Source organism: Gossypium hirsutum, chromosome D05, assembly GCF_007990345.1.
Source record: "Gossypium hirsutum isolate 1008001.06 chromosome D05, Gossypium_hirsutum_v2.1, whole genome shotgun sequence".
NCBI lineage: Eukaryota > Viridiplantae > Streptophyta > Magnoliopsida > Malvales > Malvaceae > Gossypium > Gossypium hirsutum.
Window position 1 is genome coordinate 3,130,090 of NC_053441.1, and position 26,701 is coordinate 3,156,790.

The 26,701-nt window shown below is 35.3% G+C and overlaps 6 protein-coding genes across 7 annotated transcripts; 5 read left to right on the plus strand and 1 right to left on the minus strand.

The window, feature by feature from the left end:
* Positions 1-1,590: 1,590 nt before the first annotated feature.
* LOC107907077 (eukaryotic translation initiation factor 3 subunit K) lies at positions 1,591-4,398 on the plus strand. The gene is made up of 8 exons (XM_016834284.2): positions 1,591-1,940; positions 2,491-2,547; positions 2,783-2,833; positions 2,948-3,010; positions 3,485-3,535; positions 3,612-3,678; positions 3,783-3,865; positions 3,976-4,398. The coding sequence occupies exons 1-8, from the start codon at positions 1,815-1,817 to the stop codon at positions 4,177-4,179; spliced, it is 702 nt and encodes a 233-aa protein (XP_016689773.1). The 5' UTR covers positions 1,591-1,814; the 3' UTR covers positions 4,180-4,398.
* Positions 4,399-5,091: 693 nt separating this feature from the next.
* On the plus strand, positions 5,092-8,716 carry LOC107907076 (suppressor of mec-8 and unc-52 protein homolog 2). Its single transcript, XM_016834283.2, has 11 exons — positions 5,092-5,364; positions 5,464-5,604; positions 5,726-5,775; positions 5,955-6,069; positions 6,210-6,258; positions 6,377-6,466; positions 6,816-6,884; positions 6,968-7,091; positions 7,246-7,601; positions 7,800-8,183; positions 8,274-8,716. The coding sequence occupies exons 1-11, from the start codon at positions 5,318-5,320 to the stop codon at positions 8,556-8,558; spliced, it is 1,710 nt and encodes a 569-aa protein (XP_016689772.2). The 5' UTR covers positions 5,092-5,317; the 3' UTR covers positions 8,559-8,716.
* Positions 8,717-9,653: 937 nt separating this feature from the next.
* On the plus strand, positions 9,654-12,406 carry LOC107907075 (uncharacterized). The gene is made up of 5 exons (XM_041093133.1): positions 9,654-9,880; positions 10,114-11,078; positions 11,315-11,515; positions 11,662-11,857; positions 11,941-12,406. Exons 2-5 carry the CDS (start codon positions 10,209-10,211, stop codon positions 12,123-12,125), a joined length of 1,452 nt encoding a protein of 483 aa, XP_040949067.1. The 5' UTR covers positions 9,654-9,880; positions 10,114-10,208; the 3' UTR covers positions 12,126-12,406.
* A 193-nt stretch (positions 12,407-12,599) lies between these two features.
* Positions 12,600-14,518, plus strand: LOC107907073 (ranBP-type and C3HC4-type zinc finger-containing protein 1). The gene is made up of 2 exons (XM_016834282.2): positions 12,600-13,829; positions 14,309-14,518. Exons 1-2 carry the CDS (start codon positions 12,901-12,903, stop codon positions 14,388-14,390), a joined length of 1,011 nt encoding a protein of 336 aa, XP_016689771.1. The 5' UTR covers positions 12,600-12,900; the 3' UTR covers positions 14,391-14,518.
* A 1,588-nt stretch (positions 14,519-16,106) lies between these two features.
* Positions 16,107-19,143, plus strand: LOC107907072 (uncharacterized). 2 transcript variants are annotated; one of them, XM_016834280.2, is made up of 8 exons: positions 16,107-16,265; positions 16,608-17,370; positions 17,485-17,577; positions 17,689-17,790; positions 17,881-17,946; positions 18,231-18,296; positions 18,420-18,488; positions 18,590-19,143. In XM_016834280.2, the coding sequence occupies exons 2-8, from the start codon at positions 16,720-16,722 to the stop codon at positions 19,055-19,057; spliced, it is 1,515 nt and encodes a 504-aa protein (XP_016689769.1). In that variant the 5' UTR covers positions 16,107-16,265; positions 16,608-16,719; the 3' UTR covers positions 19,058-19,143. The 2 variants fall into 2 exon arrangements, with proteins under 2 accessions (XP_016689769.1, XP_016689770.1); XM_016834281.2 differs by having other exon boundaries at positions 16,128-16,247.
* A 116-nt stretch (positions 19,144-19,259) lies between these two features.
* Positions 19,260-26,413, minus strand: LOC107907071 (AT-rich interactive domain-containing protein 4). The gene is made up of 15 exons (XM_016834279.2): positions 25,139-26,413; positions 24,850-25,038; positions 24,534-24,587; positions 24,346-24,434; positions 23,800-24,073; positions 23,612-23,668; positions 22,895-22,926; positions 22,602-22,737; positions 22,335-22,508; positions 21,503-22,054; positions 20,802-20,939; positions 20,629-20,727; positions 20,317-20,417; positions 20,115-20,205; positions 19,260-19,653 (listed from the first exon to the last, which is right to left on the minus strand). Exons 1-15 carry the CDS (start codon positions 25,292-25,294, stop codon positions 19,558-19,560), a joined length of 2,238 nt encoding a protein of 745 aa, XP_016689768.2. The 5' UTR covers positions 25,295-26,413; the 3' UTR covers positions 19,260-19,557.
* Between the last annotated feature and the right edge of the window lie 288 nt (positions 26,414-26,701).

A 26,701-nucleotide genomic window follows, 5' to 3' on the forward strand; every position in this document is an offset into this window, starting at 1 on the left:
TAAGGTAATTTGGGGTTCTTTCTATGTGCCTAAGCATTCATTCTTGAATGAATGGTCATTTCAAACAATCTACCCACAAAAACTGATGGTTTATGTTCGATATGCCAATTGGAACAGGAGACGAGACCATTTGTGTTTTGCAAGGATGTGCTCAAACTATCTTTCTTGCGCAGCCAATTTATTTACTGGTTGTAAGAATCACAGTGGATGTATGTCATTCTTCGATTGCTTTGGAATGTTCCCTTGTATTGGAAAGAGAACTAAACCGGAGTTAATTGGATTTTTAAGGAAGTTTTTAGATTTTGATTGACTGGTCTAAGAGTTAAAGGCTAGTTATTCATTGTTTAAAAAAAAGCACTTTTGACTCCAAAAATATTTTTGAAAGAAAAATTGTGAAGAATAAGCTATTTTTGGCTGAAATTTTTAGCTTTTCAGAAGTACTTTCAAAAGCACTTCTGAAAATGAGCCAAAAAGGAGAAACTAACAATTTTAGTTTTTCCTCTCTCAAAAGTACTTTTGGTGTTTAATTACTTTTTCACCCCTCTAATAACATAGCATTTTTCTTTTTTTTTCTTGGTGTTTAATTACAATTGTGTTAAAATCATTAATTAAAAATAAAAAATATTTTTTAAAATACTAATTACAAATATTTAAATATTTAAAATATAGTTTATATATTCTAATTAAATTTTATAAATAATTAATATTTATTGCTTAAAAATATTTACAATTTATATTTTATATATTAAAATATTAGCAACAAGTTATAATAATTTTTTTATATTATTACTAAAATATAATAATATTAACTAATTTAAACATTATTTAAATGTACTTGATAATAACATATCTAAAATAGACATTTTATTTTTCAAATTTTAAACTAAACTTTTCAAAAACACTTCCCAAAAGTACTTTTTGACAGTAATGCTAAACACTCAAATTTTAAACTAAACTTTTCAAAAACACTTCCCAAAAGTACTTTTCCACGGCACTTTTCAAAAGCAATGAAGAACTGGCCTTTAATATGAATAATAGAACCGACGTATCTTATTTTACATTCAAATTAAATGAGTCAAATACGGTAATGTATTGAGTTTATAATTCGATAACCACATGCTTATAGCATTTGAAGATTAGAGGAGTTGGCCTTAGTTCAATTAGCATCTTATTATTATAACAACAACAAAAATATAGGTTTAAACTACTTAAATACATTTATTTTATGATTCACGGATTTGAGGTTATAAATAGAAATAGATACTAAATTAAAAAAAATAAAAATAAAGGAAGCATGCTATATATAAAAAAAAACATGTATTCACATTGATTCTTTGCTCTAAAAAAATAAAAAAAAAAGCAAAAGAAAAAAAATCTACTGATTCGGTATAGAATTCTTTTTCCTATTGATAAAAACTTGTGTTATAATGTTGTGACTAATGTATTTAGACCATAGCTTATCCTTGAGTTTTATAAAAATAAACTAAATTAGCATGTAAATTAAATATGCAACGACAAGATCTTAATATTTGAAAAAAATCTCTTTTGATGTGGTTTATATAAAAATTCCTTTTATTTTGGCTATAGGATAATAAATAATAGAGGGGGTATAAGAGTACTTTAACCTATTTAGTTGCTAAAGTGCCGAGCAGCAGCAGGGATAAAGGCTTTAACTTTACCCTAATTTAAACCCTTCGGCGTTCGCTCTCTTCCTGTCTCTGGATTCCCGTCGCTGAACCTGTAAACTAATCGAAGCCTTAGCCATCTTCTTCGCCAACTAAACTGTCTGACAAAGAAACAAGGACAAAAGAAAAATGGTAAGAGAAAGAGAAACTCCAAAGCAGCAACAACAGGTTTCATACACAGTGGAGCAGCTTGTAGCCGTCAATCCTTACAATCCCGACATCTTACCTGATCTCGAGAACTACGTTAATGAACAGGTCAGTCTCGTTTTCTATTAATGAGCTCATTAGATTTTATTGATTTTCATCACATGGGATAAATTTATAGCCTTAAAAAAAAAACAAAGAGAACAAAATGGTTCTTGTATGTGTTTGATTTGAAGTATTTGAGAATCTGAATATTGGGTCTTATTATATTTTGTTGGATGATGTCGGAATCAGCTCTGATTTGGTTAGCTGCTGCCATTACGGCTACCTGAATTTGTTTGTTTCTTTAATCATTTTAAGTTCGGGCATTCAATAACGAACTGCTTCTTACGGTCAGCTGTTAGCATCTTAGATTGAATTGTTATGAGATCCTTTTTAAATTTGATAGAATCTTCGAGCTTCTGTTTACGTCCTCTAGCCATGAAATTGACATAGCGATGCTTTACTTTTTTTGATGTTAGAATGTAACTTATGTGGGTGAACCCCTTCAGTCTGTTAATACTTGTTTGGAAAAAAAAACATGTTTTGAGTTGGAACCCTAAAAGGGAAATTCACATCTAGTGGAGGTTGCTCAAATGATAACAAAATTTGTCTTTATCAGGTTTCATCGCAAACCTATAGCCTGGATGCTAATCTCTGCCTTCTTCGCCTCTACCAGGTACTGCCATTCACTCGTCTTATGTCTTGTTTAGGGTTCACTGTGTGTATGTAAAAGAGAATGGAAGCTAGAGAACACCAAGTCTCTATATTCTTGTAGAATGTGATTTTTTTTTAATTGGTTTAATTGTCTATTTGCAGTTTTAGTCGCTTACTGCTCACAATTTTTTTTTTGAAAAGTTACTACTTTTCTAGTTGTTAGTGTTACTAATATGATATTTTCTTTGTTCCTGTAGTTCGAGCCTGAGCGTATGAGCACACAAATTGTTGCACGCATTTTGGTTAAGGCATGTTTAAGCTCTTCTTTATACCTATTTAGAATTATGTATCAGCTTGGTAGTAGGCTAGGATATGTTGTTCCTAATGCTTTCTTTTCCTTCTTCCCTCCTGCTTTTTTGCAGGCTCTCATGGCAATGCCAGCTCCAGATTTCAGCCTCTGTCTCTTTTTAATTCCTGAGCGAGTGGTATCATTCTTTTAGTATATATATATTTTCAGATTTCCATTCGAACTACATCTGCACATCAGCAATCAAGTGTGTTTTTGACTGGGTGTTGGCATATGCTGTCTGTCTTTTCTTTTGGTCTAAGTCAAGTTTTGTTGAACGTTTAAACTCTTTTACAATACCCTACGTGTGAATGACAAACCTGTAATTGATATTTGTACTTTGTTAAACTTGAAAGTTTCTGCCAATCTCCCGTAGAACCGCCCAAATTCTGCTTATTGCTATTTGAAGTAGGCCAAGATAAGTAGTTAATGTCATGTGTATTGCCCATGCATGCACTTTTCTGAACCACTTGGTAAGACACGCATTTGTGAAGGCATGATTGTTGTAAAGTCTAAAGTTCTTCCTTTGTCATCATTCTACCATTACCGGAAAATATTATGCTCGACATCAAGTTTTTTGCTATTTTAAGTAACACTTTGTATTTGTTATCAGCAAATGGAGGAGCAGTTCAAGACACTGATTGTTCTTTCTCACTATCTGGAGGTAAGTTTTTTCTTTGTTCAGTAATTTGTGAACAGTGATGGGATTGATGATTGTACTTTACCTACTGCATTTGTAGACAGGAAGATTTCGTCAGTTCTGGGATGAAGCAGCTAAAAATTGTCATATTGTCGAGGCTGTGCCGGGTAATAAACTGTGATGAGATGAATTTTTTGTTTGAATCGATGAACAATGCATCCACTTTCTTTCTTTTTTGTGTGTGTGGTTCTCACTAGAGGATTGAATGCAGGTTTTGAGCAAGCAATCCAGACGTACGCCATTCATGTCCTCTCCCTGACTTACCAAAAGATTCCAAGACCTGTACTTGCTGAGGTATGTTATATGCATTTGTAGTTGTGAGTTTCAGACTATCGAATCTTTCCCTATCTGTAGTTATACGTGTGATATGTCAAACTTATGCATGAGTTTTGGGTGTGGGACAGGCTATTAACATCGAAGGTCTATCCTTGGACAAATTCCTTGAACACCAGGCGGCCAACAGCGGTTGGATTCTTGAGAAGGGTCATGGCAGGGGTCAACTAATAGTCCTACCTCGAAACGAATTTAACCATCCTGAGCTGAAGAAAATCGCTGCTGATAGTGTTCCATTGGAGCACATCACCCGCATTTTCCCCATTCTTGGTTAAGCCTCTAGCTGGGATGAACACTTTTTTGGAGTTATTTGTGCCATGTTTTCGTTGACATTGCGACCATTCTCTTTGTTTTTTTGTCTTGGATATATATATATAACTGAGAACAAGCTATTTTAGGATAGACTTGTCAAGCTACCCCAAAGATTAGCTTTGAATCGGTTCCTTTTTATATCTATTTTTTCACTTATCAGAATTTCAGAATATATTTATTTACTGCGCGTTCTTCTTAATTGTTATTATGCTTTTAGCTTTCTGAGTGAGTTCATGGATTTTTCTTTCCTGAAACAGCCAGAGAATTTCTTTGAGAAGTGGAACTAGAAGTTGATTTACCATTAAGTATTGGTTAGAAATTCAATTATTTTGATTTTTTTTTTTTTTGCGTTTCATAAGTAATGTATTAATTATATAATCTGTTGGCATCAATTGACCTTTCAAGCAAAAATAAACAAGGATCTCGTACAAACCGAAAAGGGCATGACCTGTTTTAATAATGAAATAAAGGATCGGATTTGCACCAAAAGTGATTTGGGTTTGGCCCATAAATCATGATTGGCAAAAGAGAAAGATCAACGCACGAAAAGGAAAGTCTCAAATCAAATTAAGAGGAGTAACAAAATAAAGAAAAGAGCCACACCAAGGTTCTCAAATAACCTTATTCTCTTAAAAAATCTCTTGAGAAAAAAGAATATTTATATAAATATAATATAAAATTTGATAATTTTATTAGTCATTAGAAATTTTTAATGCTTAGTAAATTAAAAAAAGTCCATGAGATTCGTAACAAGAAATAAAGAGTGCAAAACGCTGCGTTTGCCTGCAGCGAACATTAAACAGGTGGCGGCTTTCAAGTTTCGACGAACCGATCCAAAGCCCAAAGGCTCAAAATCAAATTTTGGAATCCAACAAGAATCCAACAAAGGGGGCATTTCTGTAATTAAATATCCTTGGTCCTCGCGGCTCTATCCAAATTCCAATCTTTATTCGTTCATTAGTCTCACCTTCATTCGCAATCTAAACCCTAACTAGAGAGAAAATTACAAATTAAAAAGATCAAAACCCTAAACTCTTATATTCGTCTATTCACGAGCGTCGAATCCTTAACTTTCTGTAACAAATTGCAAAATTTTTATCAATGACTTCCTCGAAGAAATACTACAAGGAAAAAATCGCTCGTCGCAAGTAAGTTTCCCTTGCTTTCTTATTCAAAGCTTCATTTTCTCTAATCCTCGTAAAAATGGATATTTAATGCGTAATAGATTTATGACATTAATTGTGCAGAGAGGAGAAAGCGGAAGAACCAGAGCAACCAAAGTACAGAGACAGAGCTAAGGAGCGAAGAGAGGATCAAAATCCAGATTATGAGCCAACTGAATTAGGTTCTTTTCATGCTGTTGCTCCTCCTGGAACCGTCGATCTTCGGTGAGATTCTACCCTTTTTTCTTGAATGCGTAATTTGATGCATTTTTTTTTCCACTTTAGGTTTTTTAAGATGCTCTGCTCCTATTAATCATTTAATTGTTTTTTTAATGAATGTGTCTAGGTCAGCTGATGCTCACAAGATATCCATTGAGAAGAGCAAGTACCTTGGAGGTAGGCTTTTCAGTCTTAGAATTTGGAAATTTTAATGACTTGATTGATAGGATACGTGCAATTTATTTTTTATTTTTGGCTTCTCGGGGGAACTTGCCGCTTCTGTTTAGCACTTTAGCTGCCTTTTCTGTTTTGCTTTTCTTTTTTTTTTAAATCTTGACGGTGTCTCCAACATTCAGGTGATGTGGAACACACTCATTTGGTCAAGGGGTTGGATTATGCTTTGCTTAACAAAGTTAGGAGTGAGATTGATAAGAAGCCTGAAGCCGGGGAAGAAACCGATGGAAAGTCGAGGTAATAAAGTACAATGTTTGTTTATATTAGGTGATGGGCTATAATCATATTGAAGTTTCAGTAATTTCCAAGTTATCTTTAAATTGCGCAATTAATAATCTTGTAATTGTTTTATAAATAAATGTTTTTTGTTCCAACAGAAAATCAAAAGAAGACCAGCAATTATCATTTCGAACTGCCACTGCAAAGGTGCAATAACTTCATCTTGAGTTGTGGAATAATTTTTCCAATACAGTTTACAAAAAAAAAAAAAATGCCGTTGGTTTAGGAAGCTGTTCGTGTTGATGTCTCTCCTTTTTTTTTTCAGTCAGTATATCAGTGGATAGTTAAACCTCAAACTGTTATGAAGACAAATGAAATGTTTCTACCTGGTCGAATGGCGTTTATTTTTAATATGGTGAGAATCTCAGACATTTCCATTCTATTCTGTTTGTATTATTTAAAGAGGGATACTATCGGTACTTCTCCATTCATGAACTTTGAGCACTCTGTGCTGTAATTGGTACATGTTTGCAAACATACCCGCATGTTCACTTGCTACATAAAACTTCAATGCATATTCAAATTTGAAGTAAAAATATTCTTTTTATATAATTTATTTGAAGTTACTTTACAAGTATTTGAGATTATAATTGAATAATTGTGCCAAGTTTTTAGGCATGACTGCCTGTAGAGCATTGTTGATGGTTCTCAATTTTAATACTATAATTCCTATTTCCTGACTGAATTTCCCTTCTTCATTTCAGGAGGGTGGCTATTCTAATGACATTCCAACCACCTTGCACAGGAGTAAAGCTGACTGTCCAGTGCCTGATGTCTGTATCTCCATAATTTCTTTGGACAACTTTTATTTTGATGCTAGATAGTGTTTCAGCTTTTGATAAGACTTCTTGTGCAGGAAATGGTTACTGTCAATGTTGATGGTTCTGTGCTTGATCGAATTGCTAAAATTCTGTCATATCTTCGCCTCGGGTCATCTGGGAAGGTTCTCAAGAAGAAAAAGAAGGAAAGGGATGCCAAAGGTGTTAGCTATATTTAGTTTTCTATTGTAATTTGAAGCCTAACTTTTCAATATGGGTTAATGTTGGATCAACAACTGTATGTGTTTCATGTTATTTTTATCTGTGCTTATAGTTATGCTTTTTAATATATATCCTTCTATTTTTCTTATTATAGGGAAGATTTCATCTCTTGGTAATGAATACTATGAAGAGGAAAAGTTATCAAAGCCTAATGATGGAGTGTCTAACGGTAGAACTGAGAAGGAAATTTTGCCCCCGACGCCTCCCCCTCCAAGGAAAAACCATCTTGATTCGAGGGAGAAGCAAGGCCCAACTATTGCTAGAGCAGAAGAGGATGATATATTTGTGGGGGAAGGCGTTGACTATAATAGTCCTGAGAAAGATGCAGTACCAAGCCCTCTTTCAGAGGATATGGAAGAGTCACCTCGACATAAAGAAAGAGTTTCATACTTTCCTGAACCTGCTTACGGCCCAGTGTTGCCTTCTGCTGCTCAGGAATGGCAAGAACTGGTAAGTTGTTTCTACATTTTGTTATTCTTTTTCCAAATGCAGGAGAAACGTGCTGTGCAAAAGGTATTAAATGAAATTGTATAGACTTGTTTGGAGATTAACTACTTAAATTCATTTTTAGCTACTTGAATTTTTATTAAAATTAAGTTCTGGTATACAAATTATTCATTATTCACTTTTCTGTCTGTTTGGTTTCAGAATGGTTACGATGCCCTCCAAACACAGGCCTTGGCTGGTGGGTACCAAGGAGAGTGGCAGGATTACCAATATGCTGACCAATTGGCTTATCCTGAGCAATACCTACCGGCTAGCATGCAAGGTTATGAGGTACAAGCTGGATCAAACATTCCACAAGATCCTCGATATATGACTCAAGAAGAGAAGGACCGAGGATTGGGATCTGTGTTCAAGCGGGATGACCAAAGGCTTCAACAATTGAGGGAGAAGGATGCTCGTGAGAAGGATCCTAATTTCATATCTGAGAGTTACTCTGAATGTTATCCTGGTTATCAGGAGTACAACCGTGAGATTGTTGACAGTGATGATGAAGATGACTTGTCCAAAATGGATATGGGAGGACGAGTAAGCCTATTTTTCCACCTTAAACTAAAAGCTGTTCCTCATTTATTTGGGTAATGATGATGCTTAGACTGGTCTACTAAAATGTAACAGGCTAAGGGTCGTCTTCATAGATGGGACTTTGAAACAGAAGAGGAATGGGCAACGTACAATGAGCAGAAGGAAGCAATGCCAAAGGCTGCATTCCAGTTTGGTGTGAAGATGCAAGATGGAAGGAAGACAAGGAAGCAAAACAAGGACCAGAAGCTCAACAACGAGCTACACAAGATTAACAAAATACTGGCAAGAAAGAAGATGGAGAAAGAATCAGGTGGTGGTGAAGGTGGAAGTCATAGCGATGATGTACAGCCTGGAAAGAAACTTAGGATATCAGGTTAAAAAGTTCCAGTTCCTTTACCAGAAAGGTAAAGAAAAGCTACTATTTCTTGGAGCTGATGTGTTAATTTGTATGAAGGTAGGTCATTGGCAAAGAGTGCAAAATTCATGGAAAAATCTTTTTTTAGAGCAATGAAATGCCAACTAAAGTCGTTATTATAGTGTTCTGAGGCTTTTTTTTGCTTTGCCAACCATAGGCGGGATGCTTTTGTGTCATTTCATTTGTGCTTCTTACATAAAATAAGATTAAGAGATGGAAGTTCAATATGAAATTTACGTCTCATTAGAAGTTAACAGAATAGATTTAGAGTATAGTTAAGAGTTCAATCGCAATCATTTTTATTTTTATTTTTGTAATATTCATTAAGTGGGATTCGAATAATGACCAAGTTCATTGTTAAAAATAGAAAGCAAATTAATTTTAAATAATGTGTTAGGATATAAAGAGTTCAGGTTCTGAAAGAGAATTAACATCTGATTTAATAATAAAAAATCAAAAGTAAAATTTATCCGAACTTAAAATAATCTAAACTCAAAATTGATTTGAATTGAAATGATCCAAAATTTTAAAAACATGAAACATGAATCGATTCGAATCAAAGCATAATTAATCTCATACAAATTAAACTTGAAATAATTTAAAATCGATATGATTCAGATAAAAAACTTAAAATGATTCGAACCTGATGACTCAATCCTAAAATTAAGTCTCAAATCCAAATTCAAACCTAAACTAATTCATATCCAAAATGGTTAAAAAGTAAAAATCGATCTAAAACTAAAATAATCTAAACTCAAAATTAATTTAAAAAAAGTAATCCAAAAATTTTAAAACTTGAATTCACCCAACCAACCGAATTCCTACGGCTACCATCAACCTCACACTAATCGGCCTAGACCTAATTTATGGAGTAGGAATTTGTCCTAGAGTACAATCCCTAGCTCTAAGCAGCCCACAGCTTGATATAAGTAACTAATTGGTACTCTAAGGCCCAAAACTATTATATGGGCTACAATTTTAGGATCTAAGCTGACCAATCTCGCAAGTGCCAGCCCAGAGAGTAATTTTATCATATTTCCCTTTTATTTTTTATTTGAGTTTATTCCCTGAGATTTCGTGTATAGGGCGTTTGTTTCGTTCTCTCTATCCTCGAACGACTTCCACCATAAGCAAGATAGGACACGATAAAACCCGTTTTTCTTCTTCTTCTTCTTATTGTTCTTGTTCATATAATTTAATATTAAAGATTAAAAGTTAAAGACTTCGAAACAAGGATTCAGTTGGATATCTGATCACCATATACTGATAGTCTGATACGAAAAAGGTACGAATTTTATCCCAATTTCTATTTTCAATTTCCGAATCCAAAACAATATATCAGGCTGGAAAAGTCAACATCTTTAAACCCTAATTCGAGGAATTCTTGTTTTAGTTTGATTTTTTTCTGAAAAAAGCTCCCTTTGATTTATGCATAGGAAAGGAAAGAAAAGTGTTTTTTATCATAGATTTTTTTTCGTGACTTAATTTGCCAAAAACTTGCAATTATTTGTTGTTTAGGGTTTTTAATAGGCGGCTAAGTCGGTATCAATCTTTGAATTTGCCGTGAAATTGCTTCTTGAACTTTGGAATCTGCCTCTTGGTGGTTTGGTTGCATGGCAAGCCTTGAGGGTGGCGTTTCATTTTCATACCTTTCAAAGCTAGAAAAGGGAAATAAAAACGCCTTTCAATTCGATGATGATTATAGGGATGCTGTTTGGACCGTGCCACAAGACAAAAGTATTGTCCCATTAGGCTCAAAGTCGATGAAAAACGATTACCTCTATCAGTTTCGGGCTGAGTCCGATGATTTTATTGATGGAGAATACGATTCTGGTGATGATGTCTCTAAGTCAATGCAAAATGGCTTGTATCCTGAGGTGAACTTGAAGAATGTGTTGAGTGGGTTAGTTGCAATCGTAACTGGGCGTAATAAAGGCTCCCTTGGTGCTTCTGTGGATCAGCAATACCAAAGTTCTAATGTATCATTTCTGGGGTCTGAAAAGAATGGAGATACATATTTGCACTCCTCTGTTTATATACCAAGTGCTCCGCCACTTCTGGAGTCAAGTGGGATAGATTATAACGCATATAAGGAGGTTTTGGAAGCTGAGCCTCCGGAGTGGATTCCGGATAGTTCTACTTCAGTTTGCATGCAGTGTAGTGCTCCATTTACTGCACTTACACGTGGCAGACATCATTGCCGGTTTTGTGGAGGGATTTTCTGCAGAGCATGTTCTAAGGGAAGGTGCTTGCTACCTGTTAAATTTAGGGAAAGAAATCCCCAGAGGGTGTGTGATTCTTGCTATGATAGGCTTGATCCGTTGCAGGGTGTTCTTATCAATACCATTAGCAATGCTGTCCAAGTAGCAAAACATGATGTCATGGATTGGACCTGTACACGTGGTTGGTTGAACTTACCATTTGGTTTGTCCATGGAACATGAGATCTACAAAGCATCCAATACGTTGAGAAGCTATTGCCAGGTAAGATCCTACATTTCATTGTTCATAAACGATGATAGATTTATATGTCCAAAACTTTAATTGATGTTGTAATCACACTTCTCAACTAAATTAAGCGTTCACATAGATGGTTTGCACCAGTAATCATCTACCAGAAGACATGCCGTAGTTAAACTAATCTTTTGTATGTTGGATTTACACGAAGAGTTGTTTTAACACTGTGAGAAGCTTCTAGTAACATTTGTTGAATTGGACAGGTTGCTAGGTTGAATCCAGAGAGATCTATACCATGGGCTGTCTTGAGAGGAGCCAAAGGTTTAGCTATTTTAACTGTTGTTAAAGCTGGAGTTCTTGTTGCATATAAACTTGGGACTGGTCTTGTTATTGCTCGAAGGTCAGATGGAACATGGTCTGCCCCATCAGCTTTGTGCTCTGTTGGTTTAGGATGGGGTGCTCAGGTAAACTTTTAATCAAGAAAAATATACCTGCCCTAGCCCAGTATACATGTCTAGGCCAGGCAGCTAAGGGTCAATTGCCTTCCAGGTGGCACAAGTATTTACATGCATAATCTATCAACTAAGTGTTATTTTTATGTGTTTCTTAGATCGGAGGCGAGCTCATGGATTTCATAATTGTGCTTCATGATTCAAAAGCTGTGAAGACGTTTTGTAGTCGAATGCATTTTTCTCTAGGTGCTGGCTGCAGTGCTGCTGCAGGACCTGTGGGGAGAGTGCTGGAAGCAGATCTTCGAGCCGGGGATGGTGGGTCCGGCATGTGCTACAGTTATAGTTGTAGCAAAGGTATTCCATGCTGCAATGTAAATATACCCTTCTTTTGACTAGTTAGTGGATTTGACAAATCCGTTTTGTTGCAAATTTTGCAGGGGCGTTTGTTGGTGTGTCATTGGAAGGGAACATTGTTGCAACAAGAATGGATACCAACCTACGGTTCTATGGCGATCCGTATCTCACCACTGCTGACATATTACTGGGGACCGTGGACAGACCAAAAGCTGCTGAGCCCTTGTATGCTGCACTACATAACCTCTACTCCAGCCTACGCTTTTAGTTCCGGCACTATTTGGCAAAGCAGGTTGTGAAACAAGCAGCAGCTTGAGTGCATGGTGCATTTCTTGCCCTGGATGATTTGTGACTGTATGGTTTATAGTTTATATGCATGTGGATGATGGATTGTTATTTGGTGGACGAGTAGGCATTGGGTCAAATATATATCTACAGTTGTCAAACAAACCATTCAGTTACTATGTAAATATTTCTATTCTTATTCCTTGCAAAAAGATATTATATATATAAAAAATAATATGAAAGCAGTATTGAATTTGAAACAAACCTTAGTTGCGTTTAAAATTTAATTATTAATTTAGCTGATTCTTAAGATAAAGTCATATTAGAAAGTGATATCTGATTAGGTATTAAATTTAAATAAATTGAAATACTTTAATTAATTAATTAATCCTCTTAGATTTTAGTTGAAATGATAATAGTGTTATTAATTCGGTGTATTCAATTTAGACACAAATAGAGTAAGACTACTTTACAATGACCAGCCCTACAGACTTTACAATTCAGCCAATTTGGTAATCGAAGAGTTTCCATGCTATTTGTATCTTTACTTAACGGATAAATTTTTTTTATTATTTATCGAAAATAACGACGTAATCAAGGAGGTAGTATCTCAAGTCGAGTATGTCGCATCGTGATTCGTGAATGTGAAAACACCAACAAAGGAAAAGGCCGAGCTAAGAAAACCACTCCAAAAGAAAAAAAACAATCCCCTAAAGCAAAGCAGGGTTCAAATTCAAGAAAAGCCTACCATTTTCTTGATGGCTACCATTGATGAAGAAATCTCAATAAAGAAGCGAAGCAGAGCAGGGTTTTCAAAGGATATCGAGATCGTTGACATTGAAAGCGATTCGTTTTGTTTTACACCCATCAAAGACAAAGGCAACTCCAAGACTAACGCGATCTCTGTCGAACAATACAGTGAAGAAAGGGACCTTCAACTTGCCATCAAGCTTTCCACCATAACTTCCGATACTAACTTCATCGATCTCGACAACTACGATGATGGTTTGTTCTTACTTAATTTCCAGCCCCCAAAGACAGATTTCGGTAAAAAACGAGAAAAAACAAAGAAACCCTTCTCTCATCTTTCCGTTACTGAACCAGGAGAGTCATCAAACTGCAAAACTAACCAAAGCCCATCTTTTACCTGCGAAATCTGCATCGAACCCAAGCAACCTAACGAGTCGTTCAACATCAAAGGCTGTTCTCACGCTTACTGTACAGATTGCATGATCAAATACGTGGCGTCTAAACTTCAAGACAAGATTACGGCTATAAGTTGTCCCGTTGAAAACTGTGGGGGTTTATTAGAACCTGAGTACTGTCGCAATATACTCCCTAAAGAAGTTTTTGATAGGTGGGGGGATGCTTTATGCGAGGCCATGGTTTTAGGGCTTCAAAGTTTTTATTGTCCTTACAAAGATTGTTCCATGCTTTTGGTCGATGATGGAGAAGAGGCCGTGAAGGAATCGGAATGCCCGAATTGTAGGAGACTTTTCTGTGCGCAATGTAAAGTTCCATGGCATGCTGAGCTTGAATGTGGGGAATATCAAAGGTTGCATAAAGATGAAAGAGAAAAGGAAGATATTATGTTGATGAAGCTTGCTAAAGAAAAGAAGTGGGCTAGGTGCCCAAACTGTAGATTCGTCGTTGAGAGAACCCAGGGCTGTAGGTTCATGAGATGCAGGTTAGCTTTGGTTCTCAGTTTCTTTTTTCCCTTTACAAGCATATAATTCTGAGTTTGATAGCTACTGTTTGAATGAGGGAATTTTGATGGCATTAACACACATATGTGTGTGTGTGTGTGTGTGTGTTTTTCCTACGATTTTTCAAAAAGATTTGGCTTACTCTATTGCTTTTGACATTTTCATGAAAAGAACCTTGTTAAGGGGCCGATCTCTTTGGGAGAAAGTGTTGAAAATATGGTCGTCCGACAGCCGGTCTGTCCTTCAATAATAATATGTATTGTTTTCATGTTGGGTCATCTCTTTTCTCTATCAAGAGCTTTTCCTCAGTGACTTGCAAGACTCAGACAAAACCTCAACACGAAAATAATATCTTAATATTGTTGAAGGCTCGGTTAATTACCTAACCACCCTGAACATTCATCGATTGTGCTGCATGTTCTGTTCTTTGCTGATCTTTGATGATTATCTGTAAAACCAGGTGTGGAGGTGCCTTCTGCTACGACTGTGGAACAACCCTAGTGGATAATCATCATCATTATTGCTACAAATGTAAACGTTAATATTCCTTGTATATATATGCTTCCTTCTGCAGAGTATTCTCTTTGTTAAACTAATCATATTTCTGACAATGGTTTTTGTTTATTATATATTTTAATATATGTTTTAAGAAAACGTAACACTTTGATGCAGCAGCAAAGCAATCTACCATTTTAAACTATTGTATTTTCCTATACGTAAAAGTAAAGTTCCAAATTCATTAAAATCATAACACTTGTTGGAAAGATTGTCGACCCAAGCACACTGCAGTAGACTTATGCAGGTAGCATAAATTGATATTTTTGTTTGTATATATAAATATTATTAATTTATGATATATATATATATGATGCGAATGAAAATTTTATGTAAAAAATTATTTTTTATATAAAATTATGTTATTATTTAAAATAATATTTGTTATTTTATAAAAATAAATTGAGTTGATATTAAATTAATGGGTGATTAGTGTAGTTGGTTCCACGGCAATTTGGCCTGTGTGCATTGTTGAAGTAATAAGCTAATGTAATCTTGGTTAAAATTTTTATCTATACTAACTCATTGCATGAATAATATTAAATAAAACAAAATTTTTAACTTTTGGCCAAAATGGTAATAAATAATAATATGGTAAGTTATAAAATAGTCACTTAATTATGAAAAGTTATAAAATAGTCACCTAATTTTTAATAAATTTATTTTTAGGCCACTAATTATGAAAATTTACAAGATGGTCACTCAACTATTAGTAAATTTCTTTTTTGATCACCCAACTATCTTGAATTTTTGGGTGGAAATCTTATATTTTTTAGTGTTTCCATTTCAACGTTAGCCAGTTGGTAACAAAAAAAAAGAGACAAAATTAAATAGTTAAACGATTATTTTGTAACTTTTCAAAATTGTGTAACCAAAAAAGAAAAAAAATCATAGTTGGATAACTACTAATGTAATTTTACATTAAATAATAAAAACATTTATCGGAATATTGTGCATCGGTTTGTGCATGAATATTTTATATATGAAATTTATTTAATACCATTCGTTTGATATTTGTAAATATTTATATATTTGGTAAATATTATACATGTTAAATGTTTTTCATAAATATCGATGAATTTAAAACGATATAGACTGAAATCAATACACGAATTCAAGTAGAGAAATGATGCAATAGTGATTACTTTGTGCACGAACTTAATCGAACACTTAGATAATAGTAAAGATAATTATTTATTAAAAAATAAAAAAAAATATATTATATCATAATATCAAACATGTAAGATTTAATATTGAAATATATTTACCAATTTAAACAGTATATATATCTTTTATAATAGTTTAAACAGTATTTTTAGGTTTGAAGGAAAAAAATATTTTTTAAGAAACCAATCAATTCAGCTTAACTTTTAAAAACAAAAATAGAAGGCGGTTAAAATCTCCGGATTTTCAGAGACGGATGCTAACTCCTCCTGAACCAAATGACGAAAATGCACTTAGTCTATTGAGATTAACAAATAGTTTGCCTTCTTTTCAAGGCTAATTTCGTGAAAAAGGAATAACTCGCGAACGTGGGCTACTGTGACGGCATATTCAAAAAGCGGAAGGATACCTTTTTACCGTATTTAAAGTTTATAAGTAAACGGGACGAACAGATTGTTGGACACGTGAACGAATCAAAATCGCACACGTCACTAGAAAAAACAAAAAAGATACTAAGATCTAAACTAAAAAAAATATTAAAAAGAAAAAGAAAGAAAAAACGAAGGAGCGGTTTCTACGTTAAAAGCTAAACATCTTTTCTTTCTTTTGTAATACAGCCGCTAAGGGAGAAAGCAAGCAAAGCAAACAATTGAAACTAAATTCTGCATTCAACTCTTGAGGTGATACTAACTTACTTTGTAAGTCTCTTGTTGTTTGATCTTTCTTTCTCATTTTTTTTCTTTTCCTTGTTTGTTTTTGTCTTGAAAATTGGCTGTATTTGAAGTTATTTTTATGGAACCCAGTTTGCATTGCATGTTTGGGAGTTAGGTGTCTGAAAATGGGTTTAACAAGGAACCTGCATAATTGCATATGAAGAGATGTCATGTCTACATATGATGTTTTTCTTTTTTCTGTGAATTTGAGTGGTTGGGGATTTGTTTGCTTAATCATTCTATCATTTTTCTATATATATGCCATATACTCTTTGCAAATAGCTTCATTACTAACTAATGTTTATATGTCATTATATTCTTGTCCAGGGCAAATACAAAGCAACAAAAAAAAAAATAAATGAAGTTCTTGAGAAAGAGTAATTTGGAGTTTTTGAGAGTTTGAGCTTTGTAAACAGCAATTCGACCGTGTATATAGACAATGGATGATTATCTTGATCAGTATTTCTCATCATCATCATGGTCAGATGTGAATGTCAAGGAAAGATCATATTGGGTCCATAATGAACCTGATCAACCAAATGAAGTGTTTCCTAGTTCGAACTTCAATAGCATCGAGTGTTTAGCTGCACATAATACGGCACCTTTAGTTCATAACCGAGGGTCAGGTTGTAGTGTTGAACATGGTTTGCTGTATGGAGAAGGTGGTTTACAAATGAACGGTGAAAATTGCAGTGGTAACTCTTCACAAGAGATGATGAATGGAAGCTTCGAACTCAGAAACCTGGGACTGCAATTGAATACAGATGTTCATTCCTCTGGCTCATCGAGCCTTGTTTCTTTAAATGATGTTCCAGTTGTTGGTGACATGATCCCATCTTTATCGTTTAATGAGAGAGGGCGTATGATAAGCAATGGAGGTGAATCTTCTGAGTTTCGGAGATCATTTACAGGCTTGGAAACTCTTTCTCCAATTCCACAATTATGGCATCTACAACCTTATGACTCTGTTTCTTCCCTTCCCACTTTGGTGGGACAAACCATAGTAGATGATGAAGGCAATATTAACAGATTTATTGAGATTGATGAAATTCTGCAACCTGAGAACTTATCTGCTTCCATCAATTCAAAGGTACTAATTTTAATTATGACTAGTTTGTATGGTTCATTTAACTGGCTCTACAATATCGTCTGTATTGGGGCTTAATTTCTGAATAATCTCTTGTTGCTTATGTCAATGTATCAGGGACAACAGGACATGCAAAATTCCTTTTGCTCTTCTTTTCCCGCTGACCACCCTATAACAAAGACCATGATTGGGTTGCCATCTCTGGTGCAGGTACTTGTAGTGGTCTCAGCCACATAATCTGGGCATGATTTATGGTCTCATCATTTTACTACTACTGATAGTTTAGATACAAAGGTTATTATTTGTAAACTTATATTACAGGGTGCATCGCCTAACCTGAACAATGGTTCCGACCGAACTGTGAAGCCTCGAGTAAGGGCACGTCGAGGTCAGGCTACTGATCCACACAGCATTGCAGAGAGGGTCAGTTTTAATATTTCCTGTTGTCTAAGTTTCATATACTTGATTTGTTTTTTGAGATTATAGGTTGCTTGATTATTTGTTCCAATGCAGCTTCGAAGAGAGAAGATTGCTGAAAGAATGAAAAACCTGCAAGAACTTGTACCTAATTCCAATAAGGTATTCTCTTCTGGAAGCGACATCTAACCTGGTCTACAGTCAGACATTCTGCTTCTGTTATTGTTTGTTTTTCAATGAAATTTACATGCAATATCTTGGCAATATGAACTGCAAGCATAAATTCTGCAGTTCTTACCCCATCTCAATTAAGTAAAGGTCAAGTAACACACAAGAATGATGAACAATCTTCATCATTCTGCAGATTATAGAGAAAAGAGGATACTTAAGTTTCAAAATAAATTATGCACAATGATTAGCTGATGAGCATTAATGAAACATTGCAGACAGACAAAGCCTCTATACTTGATGAAATCATAGGGTATGTCAAGTTTCTTCAACTCCAAGTCAAGGTAAGACCAACTTTTTTGTTAATATCGAACATCCAAGCGTCAGAAGTTGAGCTTGAACTGACTCGGTTTTAAGTTAAATTTTAACCAGATTTTGGCTACTGTGCTTCTGGAAATTATTTGCAGGTACTAAGCATGAGCAGGCTTGGGGCAGCAGCTGCAGTTGTTCCTCTCATCACTGATGGTCGAGCTGAGGTGTGGCAAATTCTTTCTTCTTTTAAGTTGATTCACTTTTTGATCTTTATTGTGATCTAAACATCATTTTATAATGGTTGGAGCAAAATTCTGTTTGTCAGGTATCTAATGGTTTATCACTTGCACCATTAGCGGGTCAAGGGGTTGATTTTTCACCATCTCCTGATCAAGTTGTTTTCGAACAAGAAGTGGTGAAGCTCATGGAATCCAATATGACAATGGCCATGCAATATCTACAAAGTAAAGGTTTCTGTCTTATGCCTGTTGCACTTGCTGCTGCCATATCCAATGTTAAGTCATCCACATCCTCATCGTCATCATCAGTTCCTGCTTCTGATGAGAGTAAGAAACTTGGCTTCACCAACAGTACTCTAATCAACAACACCTGCAGCAGCAGCAGCAGCAGCAGTAGCAGTAACAGCAGCGGTAGCTTACCTGGTGTTGGGATTCCAAACATCAACGCTGATGGCAATTTTATGACTGGAATGCTTGGTTCTGATATTATGGCCAAAGGTTGTACTGGCACCTTCAAACAAGAGGAACTCAACACTCTTTGCACTGCCAAATGACTGAATCCCAATACCATAAACAGCAAACTTGTCCACTAATATGTCAATTAACCTAGTAGATAAAACACTAGTTGTTTTAAACTGTCGAAGGCTATCTTTGTTCCCTTTTCTATATTTCTATATATATGCATATAGACGACAACCCAAACAAGAGAATGAGAAATAATTGTTTAGCAAAGCTTGAGCAGTTTACTAATTATAGTAGGGAAAACTAGCTTTTTAATTTAAATCATATTCTACAGTTAACTCTTCTTAATCTCTGTTTTGAAGAATACAAAATATTGGGGGGAAAATTGGGGGGCCTGGTTAATGGCTTCATCTATATATGGGAACAACAATGGGGGCAATACATACAATACAATAATTACATTCCTAATATCGTGCCTTTTATCTTATGCATAATATTTGAGGAAGAAAGGCCGAAAAGATTGAAAAATGAAACTAAAAGAGAGATATTTCTAAGTTGTGTAGAATGGAATCTAAAGTGAGTCAAAGGTTTGTCAATAACCATTCACAGTTTTGTGGGGTTTCTTCTTGAAATTTGAGATGCTACAGTGTGGACAAACGTACTCCAGCCCATCTGTTTTTGCATAATCCTACCATTCAGAAGATAAATATATCGAGTTAATTGCAATACAATAGAATAGGTTATTGACTCGATTGCCAACAATGAAAGCAGCTATATTGCTGCGAGACTTTATTTTTCTTTATTTGTGTCTGACAACTCATTTTTGACATATATTGGGTATTGGCATGGGGATATGATCCTCTAAACACCCTCCATATATATATATAAAACACTCTAGAAAAATTAAATACGCCCCCGTAGGATACATACCCATATCCAATATTCAAACCTGAGTCTGTGTAACTAGGAAAATATTATCATACTATATATATTGAATTCAGTGCCGAAGACATAACAAACATGTTTTTAGTTGCAGGTAAGGCAAACTTTTGCTGAACTCGTCCAAAACCATACAAAATATAACTTATGTTACTCTGATGTTTTTAGTTGCATTTCTCTTTTGATAAGTAAATTTTTTAGAAGGTATACCTTAAAGGCTCCAAGACCCTGCCGCCTATCACAGCCAAAGTGTGCCCACTCATCACAAACTCCACAGTTTACCCAGTCACCTGCTGCACTACTGTTGCCACACAGAAACTCACCAGTGTCAGGACTGCAAACTCACAATGGTCATGTAATGTGTGTGAAGTGAGTGCATATGTGTGTGTGTGTGAGAGAGAGAGAGAGAGACCTGTGACACAACAAACAGCATTCCCCATCGACATCATCATGAGCCAATTCATACTCTAAAAGGTAAGTCTCATAATGTCTTTTCAGAGTGTTGCCCACTCCCTAGGAACAAACAACAAACAACATTAGACAAAAGCATAGAGTGGAAAACACGAAATGCCATTTAAAGAACTTAAGGATCAAAAGGACAGAAATGTTGAAGCAACGGACAGGATCTTATCATTTTTACTGAAGCTCTACAAAAATTGCAAACTATCTTGAAAAAAGAATTATCAGAAAGGAAATCTACATGGCTAACAACTTGAACACATACAGTCATTCTATTTGTCAACGTGTGATTGCGCATCTTCGAAAAAACTTGTCCCTTCCAATTTATGCCATTCCCAACATGAAAGCCTCCTCTTGACACCACCTGTAAGGGACATATTAAAATACTTCTTCTTCCTTTACAGATTTCAATCATATTTTGCACAAAGAATAGCTTACCTCTCTATACAAGTTGAAAAGGTCAAGCCGCTTTGCATTCAGAATGGCATCAGGAAACTCAGCTAACCCCCCTTGAGGAACAAGACGAGTATGTCCCCGAACTATCAGAAACTGCATTACATCTCTCAGAAACTCTTCCTGCCCGAAAATAAATTGACATGAGGAAAAGAAAAAAAAGAATATATTAGAGGAACATAGTTGCAGAGATACTAAATTATGCAACCTTCAACAATTACTTCTCTAGTTGACTAATAGAGTCACCCAAACACCTATCCTTGTTTGTGGTGAGGAAGAAAAGCAGGTCAACAGAGATATAACAGAGAAAATTAACCAATTATTCTGACAAGTCAACACATTTTCTCTAAAAACTTCATTATCACAGTACTAGTTCATCTCTAGACCTGAGCATGCAATAATAGCCAATTACATTAGAAAAGCAAAATAGTTAATGAACTTTTTCCTAAATCCTGACGCATGCATAAGATTTTTCTTAGAAATATCAGAGCATCAACTATGACATTCCCAATCGAGAGATTGCAAGCCCTATAAGCTAGAGTGGATAAAAATTTGTTAAGTTAAGAGAACAATATCCATAAAGGCATATGAATCTTAGCATAGATCATGATCTTACACTATAGTATGTAAACAAACCCCAAATGCGGGTACCATACAAATTCTTAAACTCTGAGAAGATGACTAACCTCTGAGCAAACCTGTATCGGGGCTCGATCACAACCATGTTTCTTGAGAGGTAACGGATTTAAAGAAATAATCTGCTGGGCCTGATGAGAATTTGATAATGCTTTCCGATGTGTAACAGGAGCAGGTGGCTTCACAGGTACTATTGGCAAGTTAACCTTTCCTTGGTCACCATCATATCTCTCAGCCTCGGAAAATCCAGAAAACGGAAGCATCTTATGACGATGGGTATGAGGAATTGGCCTCATAGCAGCAACATTTGGTTTCAGTCTTACATTACCATTTAAACCTTCCATGATAGTACAGTTTAGAGGTTTAGTGCCCTTAGTTGGCTGTGATCTTTTACGACAAGGTGCCGGAGGCACCAACCAGTTGGGAGATCTAGCAATTACAGAACCATCCCAGAGGGGATCTTTGCCCTGCCTCACGGAAAAGAAAAGCAGACGTTCTGCATCATCTTTTTCAAAAGAAGCAACCGACAACCCTTGAACACTAGCAATCCCCAGCATAACTAAGCTGCGGTAGGATACATCCGGTGCAAGTTGCCTCAAAACCTGTTAAGCCATTCCCAGAAACAGATCATGATTACAAAAATAAAAGCTAAGCTAAGTTAAACAAAATTATCATCATGGAAAAGGCTTCATAAGTATTTCTTAAAACATAATTCAGTGAAAGTTTCTCCTTCAAATGTTTATCCATACCTCCAATGAAGTTTATGGTAAAAAGAACAAACAAAAGAGTTTACACATGCAATAGACACATGAACATATAAGCATATGCATAAAAAGAGAAGTGTCATAGAATGAATAAGATGGTTGAAGAGAAAAATCAGACCTGCGAAGCCCATGTAGGAACCTTCATGCACACTTCAAACACACTTGCTCCACAGGCAATTGAGGCTGATCTGCGAGGCTCAGATGAAGGCACTTTGCTTTCATCAGAGCTCGACTGTGCATGGACAAGCTGACTATTCTCGATAAGCTCATTTTTTATATGATTTTCCAATAGCTGAGACAACAAAAGAAAAAACAAGAAAACAAGACTGTTAGGTGTGACCTTAAAGAAATAAAACTAGCAATTAACCCGATCAGATTTACTTGCCTGATCATTAAAACAAGTCTGTGCGCTACCGGAAACTAGAAATGATATGTGAGCTGAACTACAGGTTGAAAAATCACAACGCATGGTCATTACACCACGAGAAAATGTCCCAGCCTGAAGAGGTGGTGGTGGAGCACTATAAGAATAGTAGCCATTAGTGTGTTGATGATAATGACACAAAAGAAGCTTGGACATAGCAGTACATGGGGAATGGGAACTCCATAAAAGAAAAGATCAAAGTCACAAATGCTCAGCCCAAAAGAAACTTTAACTAAGCTCAAATTTACAAGTACCTTGCACGGTTATGAAGTTTGCTTCCACGTATCTGAAACAATTGCCATCTAGTTAATAAGTGGTTAAAACAGAATCAAATAATTAGCACAGATTATGCTCACACATGAAACCACAACACACTGCCAAAAAATCATGGGAATACATGGTGCGCTTTTTCCATGTGAACATGAAAATCAAACAATTGAAAGTTTTCCTGGAATATCATGTCGTTAGGCCCTATACAGCAAAGCCACTGCAAGTGCAACCTTATCCAACTCAATTAGGGCATGTGCAGAATAATATAAATCTCATTCATAAATTTTTCTCATGTCATTTTGATTACGAGGTGATGATGATATGAGCACCCTAGCTAATCTGTGTAGGTATTTTTCAGCTAGCTGATCTTTCCAAGCTAAACTGATTTTTGCAAACGAGAATGCCAACATCATAATGTTGTTTAGACTGTATGGTGAACCAAAATTTAATAAAACAATCATTTTGAAACATTTAGGAAGAGATGTGAAACTGTTAAGAAAAAAGGAGGAAAAGATTGAGGATCTCATTCTCTTTTCAGCATTAAAAACTCAACAAGTGACTCTAACCAAATTTAGATGCAGCAATAACTAAATCTCTTAGATTACGATGTTCAAAAGATGGTACTGCGAACAAAAATGTAAGCTAAAACAGGCAAACTAAGGATATACGTCTAAGGAAAAAAAGCACTTGTACAAACTCACTTCTATGCTCAAGAGGGCATTAAGTCCATCTTCCAGAGACCCCAATAGGAATGCATCCTGCAGGCCATATAGTTAACAACAAATATAAAAAAGTGTGAACAAAATAATTAGTATATGATTATTACCATGAAGAAAATATTAATATGTGATTATTTTTTGAACAAGGAAAAACTGAAACTCAAACCTACCAATAGGCCTGGTGATCCACAAACAAGAAACCTCATAGTAACATGCTCATCATATATCTTAATGGCAGGAAGATTTTCAAGAGAGCCTTCTTCCTCTTGCATATCTACCTCGGATTGAGAAACATCAATCTTGGGAGGCTCACCAAGTAAACATGGTCCTGGCTTAACACTCTGTTTCTGATTATCAGAAGAGGCAATATCGTTGCTCCACAAACAGTACAATCTAAAAGAAGCATGGGCAAATTGGAATGCATCCCATATATGGCTACATGAACTGCATTAGACCAAAACTGCAAAACTTCAGTACAGTCTCTAAATTCCTTCCAGTTTGTAGCCAATAGTGCTATAAACCAGGTGAAGTTTATCTAAAATAGAGTGCATAACTTTAAAATATCAACCAATTTCGGAAATTAAAAGCAGTGGCAGCAACTGCTCTGGAAAACTAATGCACTATAACCACTATTCAGGAAGGTAGGGGAAGTTATTATGTTTTACATACACATACACATACACAGACATATAACAAATATAAGTAGAAGTCTGTACCTTTGAATCACTGATAACAGTGCCTGACGAAAATGGCAAGCTGCATACCGCGAGAATGAATTTTTCCAATATATAACATAAGGGACTCCCTGGCAAGGAGAAATGAATGTCAACAACATTTCAAAAAAAAAAAAAACATAAAGAATGAATTTCAACTGTTTGCCCGTGACCATGATAAATAATTTTACCTTGGAGTGAAGTGCCTCAGCCAATCTGTCACCATTGGGGGTCTCTAAATAAACCTACACAAACATTTGACAATAGATTAGTTCAACATATATAATGATATAGAAACCAGTAAAACTAGTAAAAAGAAGAAGCAAAACAAAAGGAAAGGAAAAAATGAACGTAAAATGAACTTAAAATGGGAAAGATCATAAAGTATAAGAAAAACTCAACCGTATCCAGTATCTTTAGCACCATTATCAAACAATTTCAAGGAAAATGAGAACAAACGATAAACGCTACACAGAAATTAAAGTAAAACAATCAAGCGACACTAACAGTGGAGGGCAATGTGGAACCAAAGAGTCCGCAAATGGCTTCTGGAGTGGACAAGTCAACATCTCCCAAAACCAGAGAGCCAATATCTTCATCTGCATTCTGCTCTCCTTGAAAGTAAACAATATTTGGCTCCGTAGATTCAAAAACCCGCCGGAACTCATCAATGCTAGGATTGATAAGAAGCTGAACCTTCACTCACACACATGAAAATGTCATAATCTTCAAATACGTTTCAGCTAAAACGTCAGAGTTCTAAAAATATGCAGAACTATTAATCTGAGTTATATACCTCAAGGCGCCCTGAAGAAACAATATCTGGAAATGGGTATCTGGGCTTATGATCAGAAACTGGCTGCCTAAGTTTATTACCAGAAACTTTACTACTACAAAGAACTGCAAGGAGACTGCAATGGTTCCTTGAAGACCCTTGAGCATTAAACATCATGCAAACATGCCAGAACCAATAAGACTCAGGCTTGCCACTAAGTATAAGGCACCAATGCCTGCTTTTAAAAAATCTAAATAACCCAAAAACACTAGAATGAAATAAAATAAAAACCCTAAAAAGCTTGCTGCAAATCAGATAACTAAAAAATCCCACTTCTCAAAAATCTCCAAATTTTCCAAAATTCCACCAGAGAGCGAAAACAAACTTCCCTTTGTATTTGCAGACACTTCAAAATCCCTAAAATACCAAAGCTGGAAACTTCAAAATTTGAAGAATACCCACCGACCCAGATAAGATTATCAAGGGGATCGGGAACCCAAATGAGCAAATTTACCAGAAACGAGGTTACCGAGAAAACTCCCCAATAAACAATAGGATGTAAACGCTCCCAAAGAACAAAAAAAAAAGTACAACAAAAAAGAAAGAACCCTAAGTTTAGAAGATTGACTCTAATAATAAAGAAATCTCAAATAAGAAACCCCGAAAGGAGACATCTTCCTTTCACCTAATAAAAATTCTCAAAAAAAATATAGAAATAAAAAAAATCAAAATCACGCAATAAATAATTGCAACATAAAGGACTAAAAGCTTTTTCGGACTGTTTAGTTGAGAATCAAACAGCCCAGCCCCCCCCCCCCTTTTTTTCATTTTTTCTTTGTTGTCAGTTTGCATTTTAATAACTACAGTTTCCTTTTCCCCAATCACATTCTCGTATATCTAATGTAAGTCAAAAAACAAAAAAATTCATGAACCGTTTGATCAGGAAACCCACAAAATAAGAAAATACCCATTTGTTAATTAAACTCAAATAATCTAAATTGACTTTTTATTAATTCGTTTCTTTCAAGTTTCACGTTTGTTCGACTTTTGAAAAAGCCATCAAGTAAATGACTTCATGTTACCCTGCTTCAAAAGACACTACTACACTGTAATCGCGAACTTCGAGAAGGCGAATTTTTTGTTTATTTTACTCCCTCCTTTTTGTTGTTCTTCACGTTAAAAAAATCTCCTTACTCCACACCATTAGTCGATTACTATAAAGATTCTCATAAGGGATTGGTTTTCTTTTTCCATTTTTTTTTCCATTTTTCGGGTTTTCGATTCGGACACGAATTTAGGATCAGGACTGGTTGGTTCTCTTCTCATTGTCCGAGGTTGTCATTATCATTTCCATGATCATTAGATCATTGATAATGATCATCATCAGCAATCTTTTTTTGCCAAAGGAAAAAAAATTCATCAGCAGTCGTTTTTGCTCTTGGGTCTTCCATTAAATAATTTTTTTTAAAGTCTGCTCTATATTATATTAAACTTAATTAGAAACCCAATAAAAAGAAAAAAAAATTAAGTTTTGTTTTTAAGTAATAATCTTGCTTGATAAAACTGGCTGCACTCTGTAAGAAC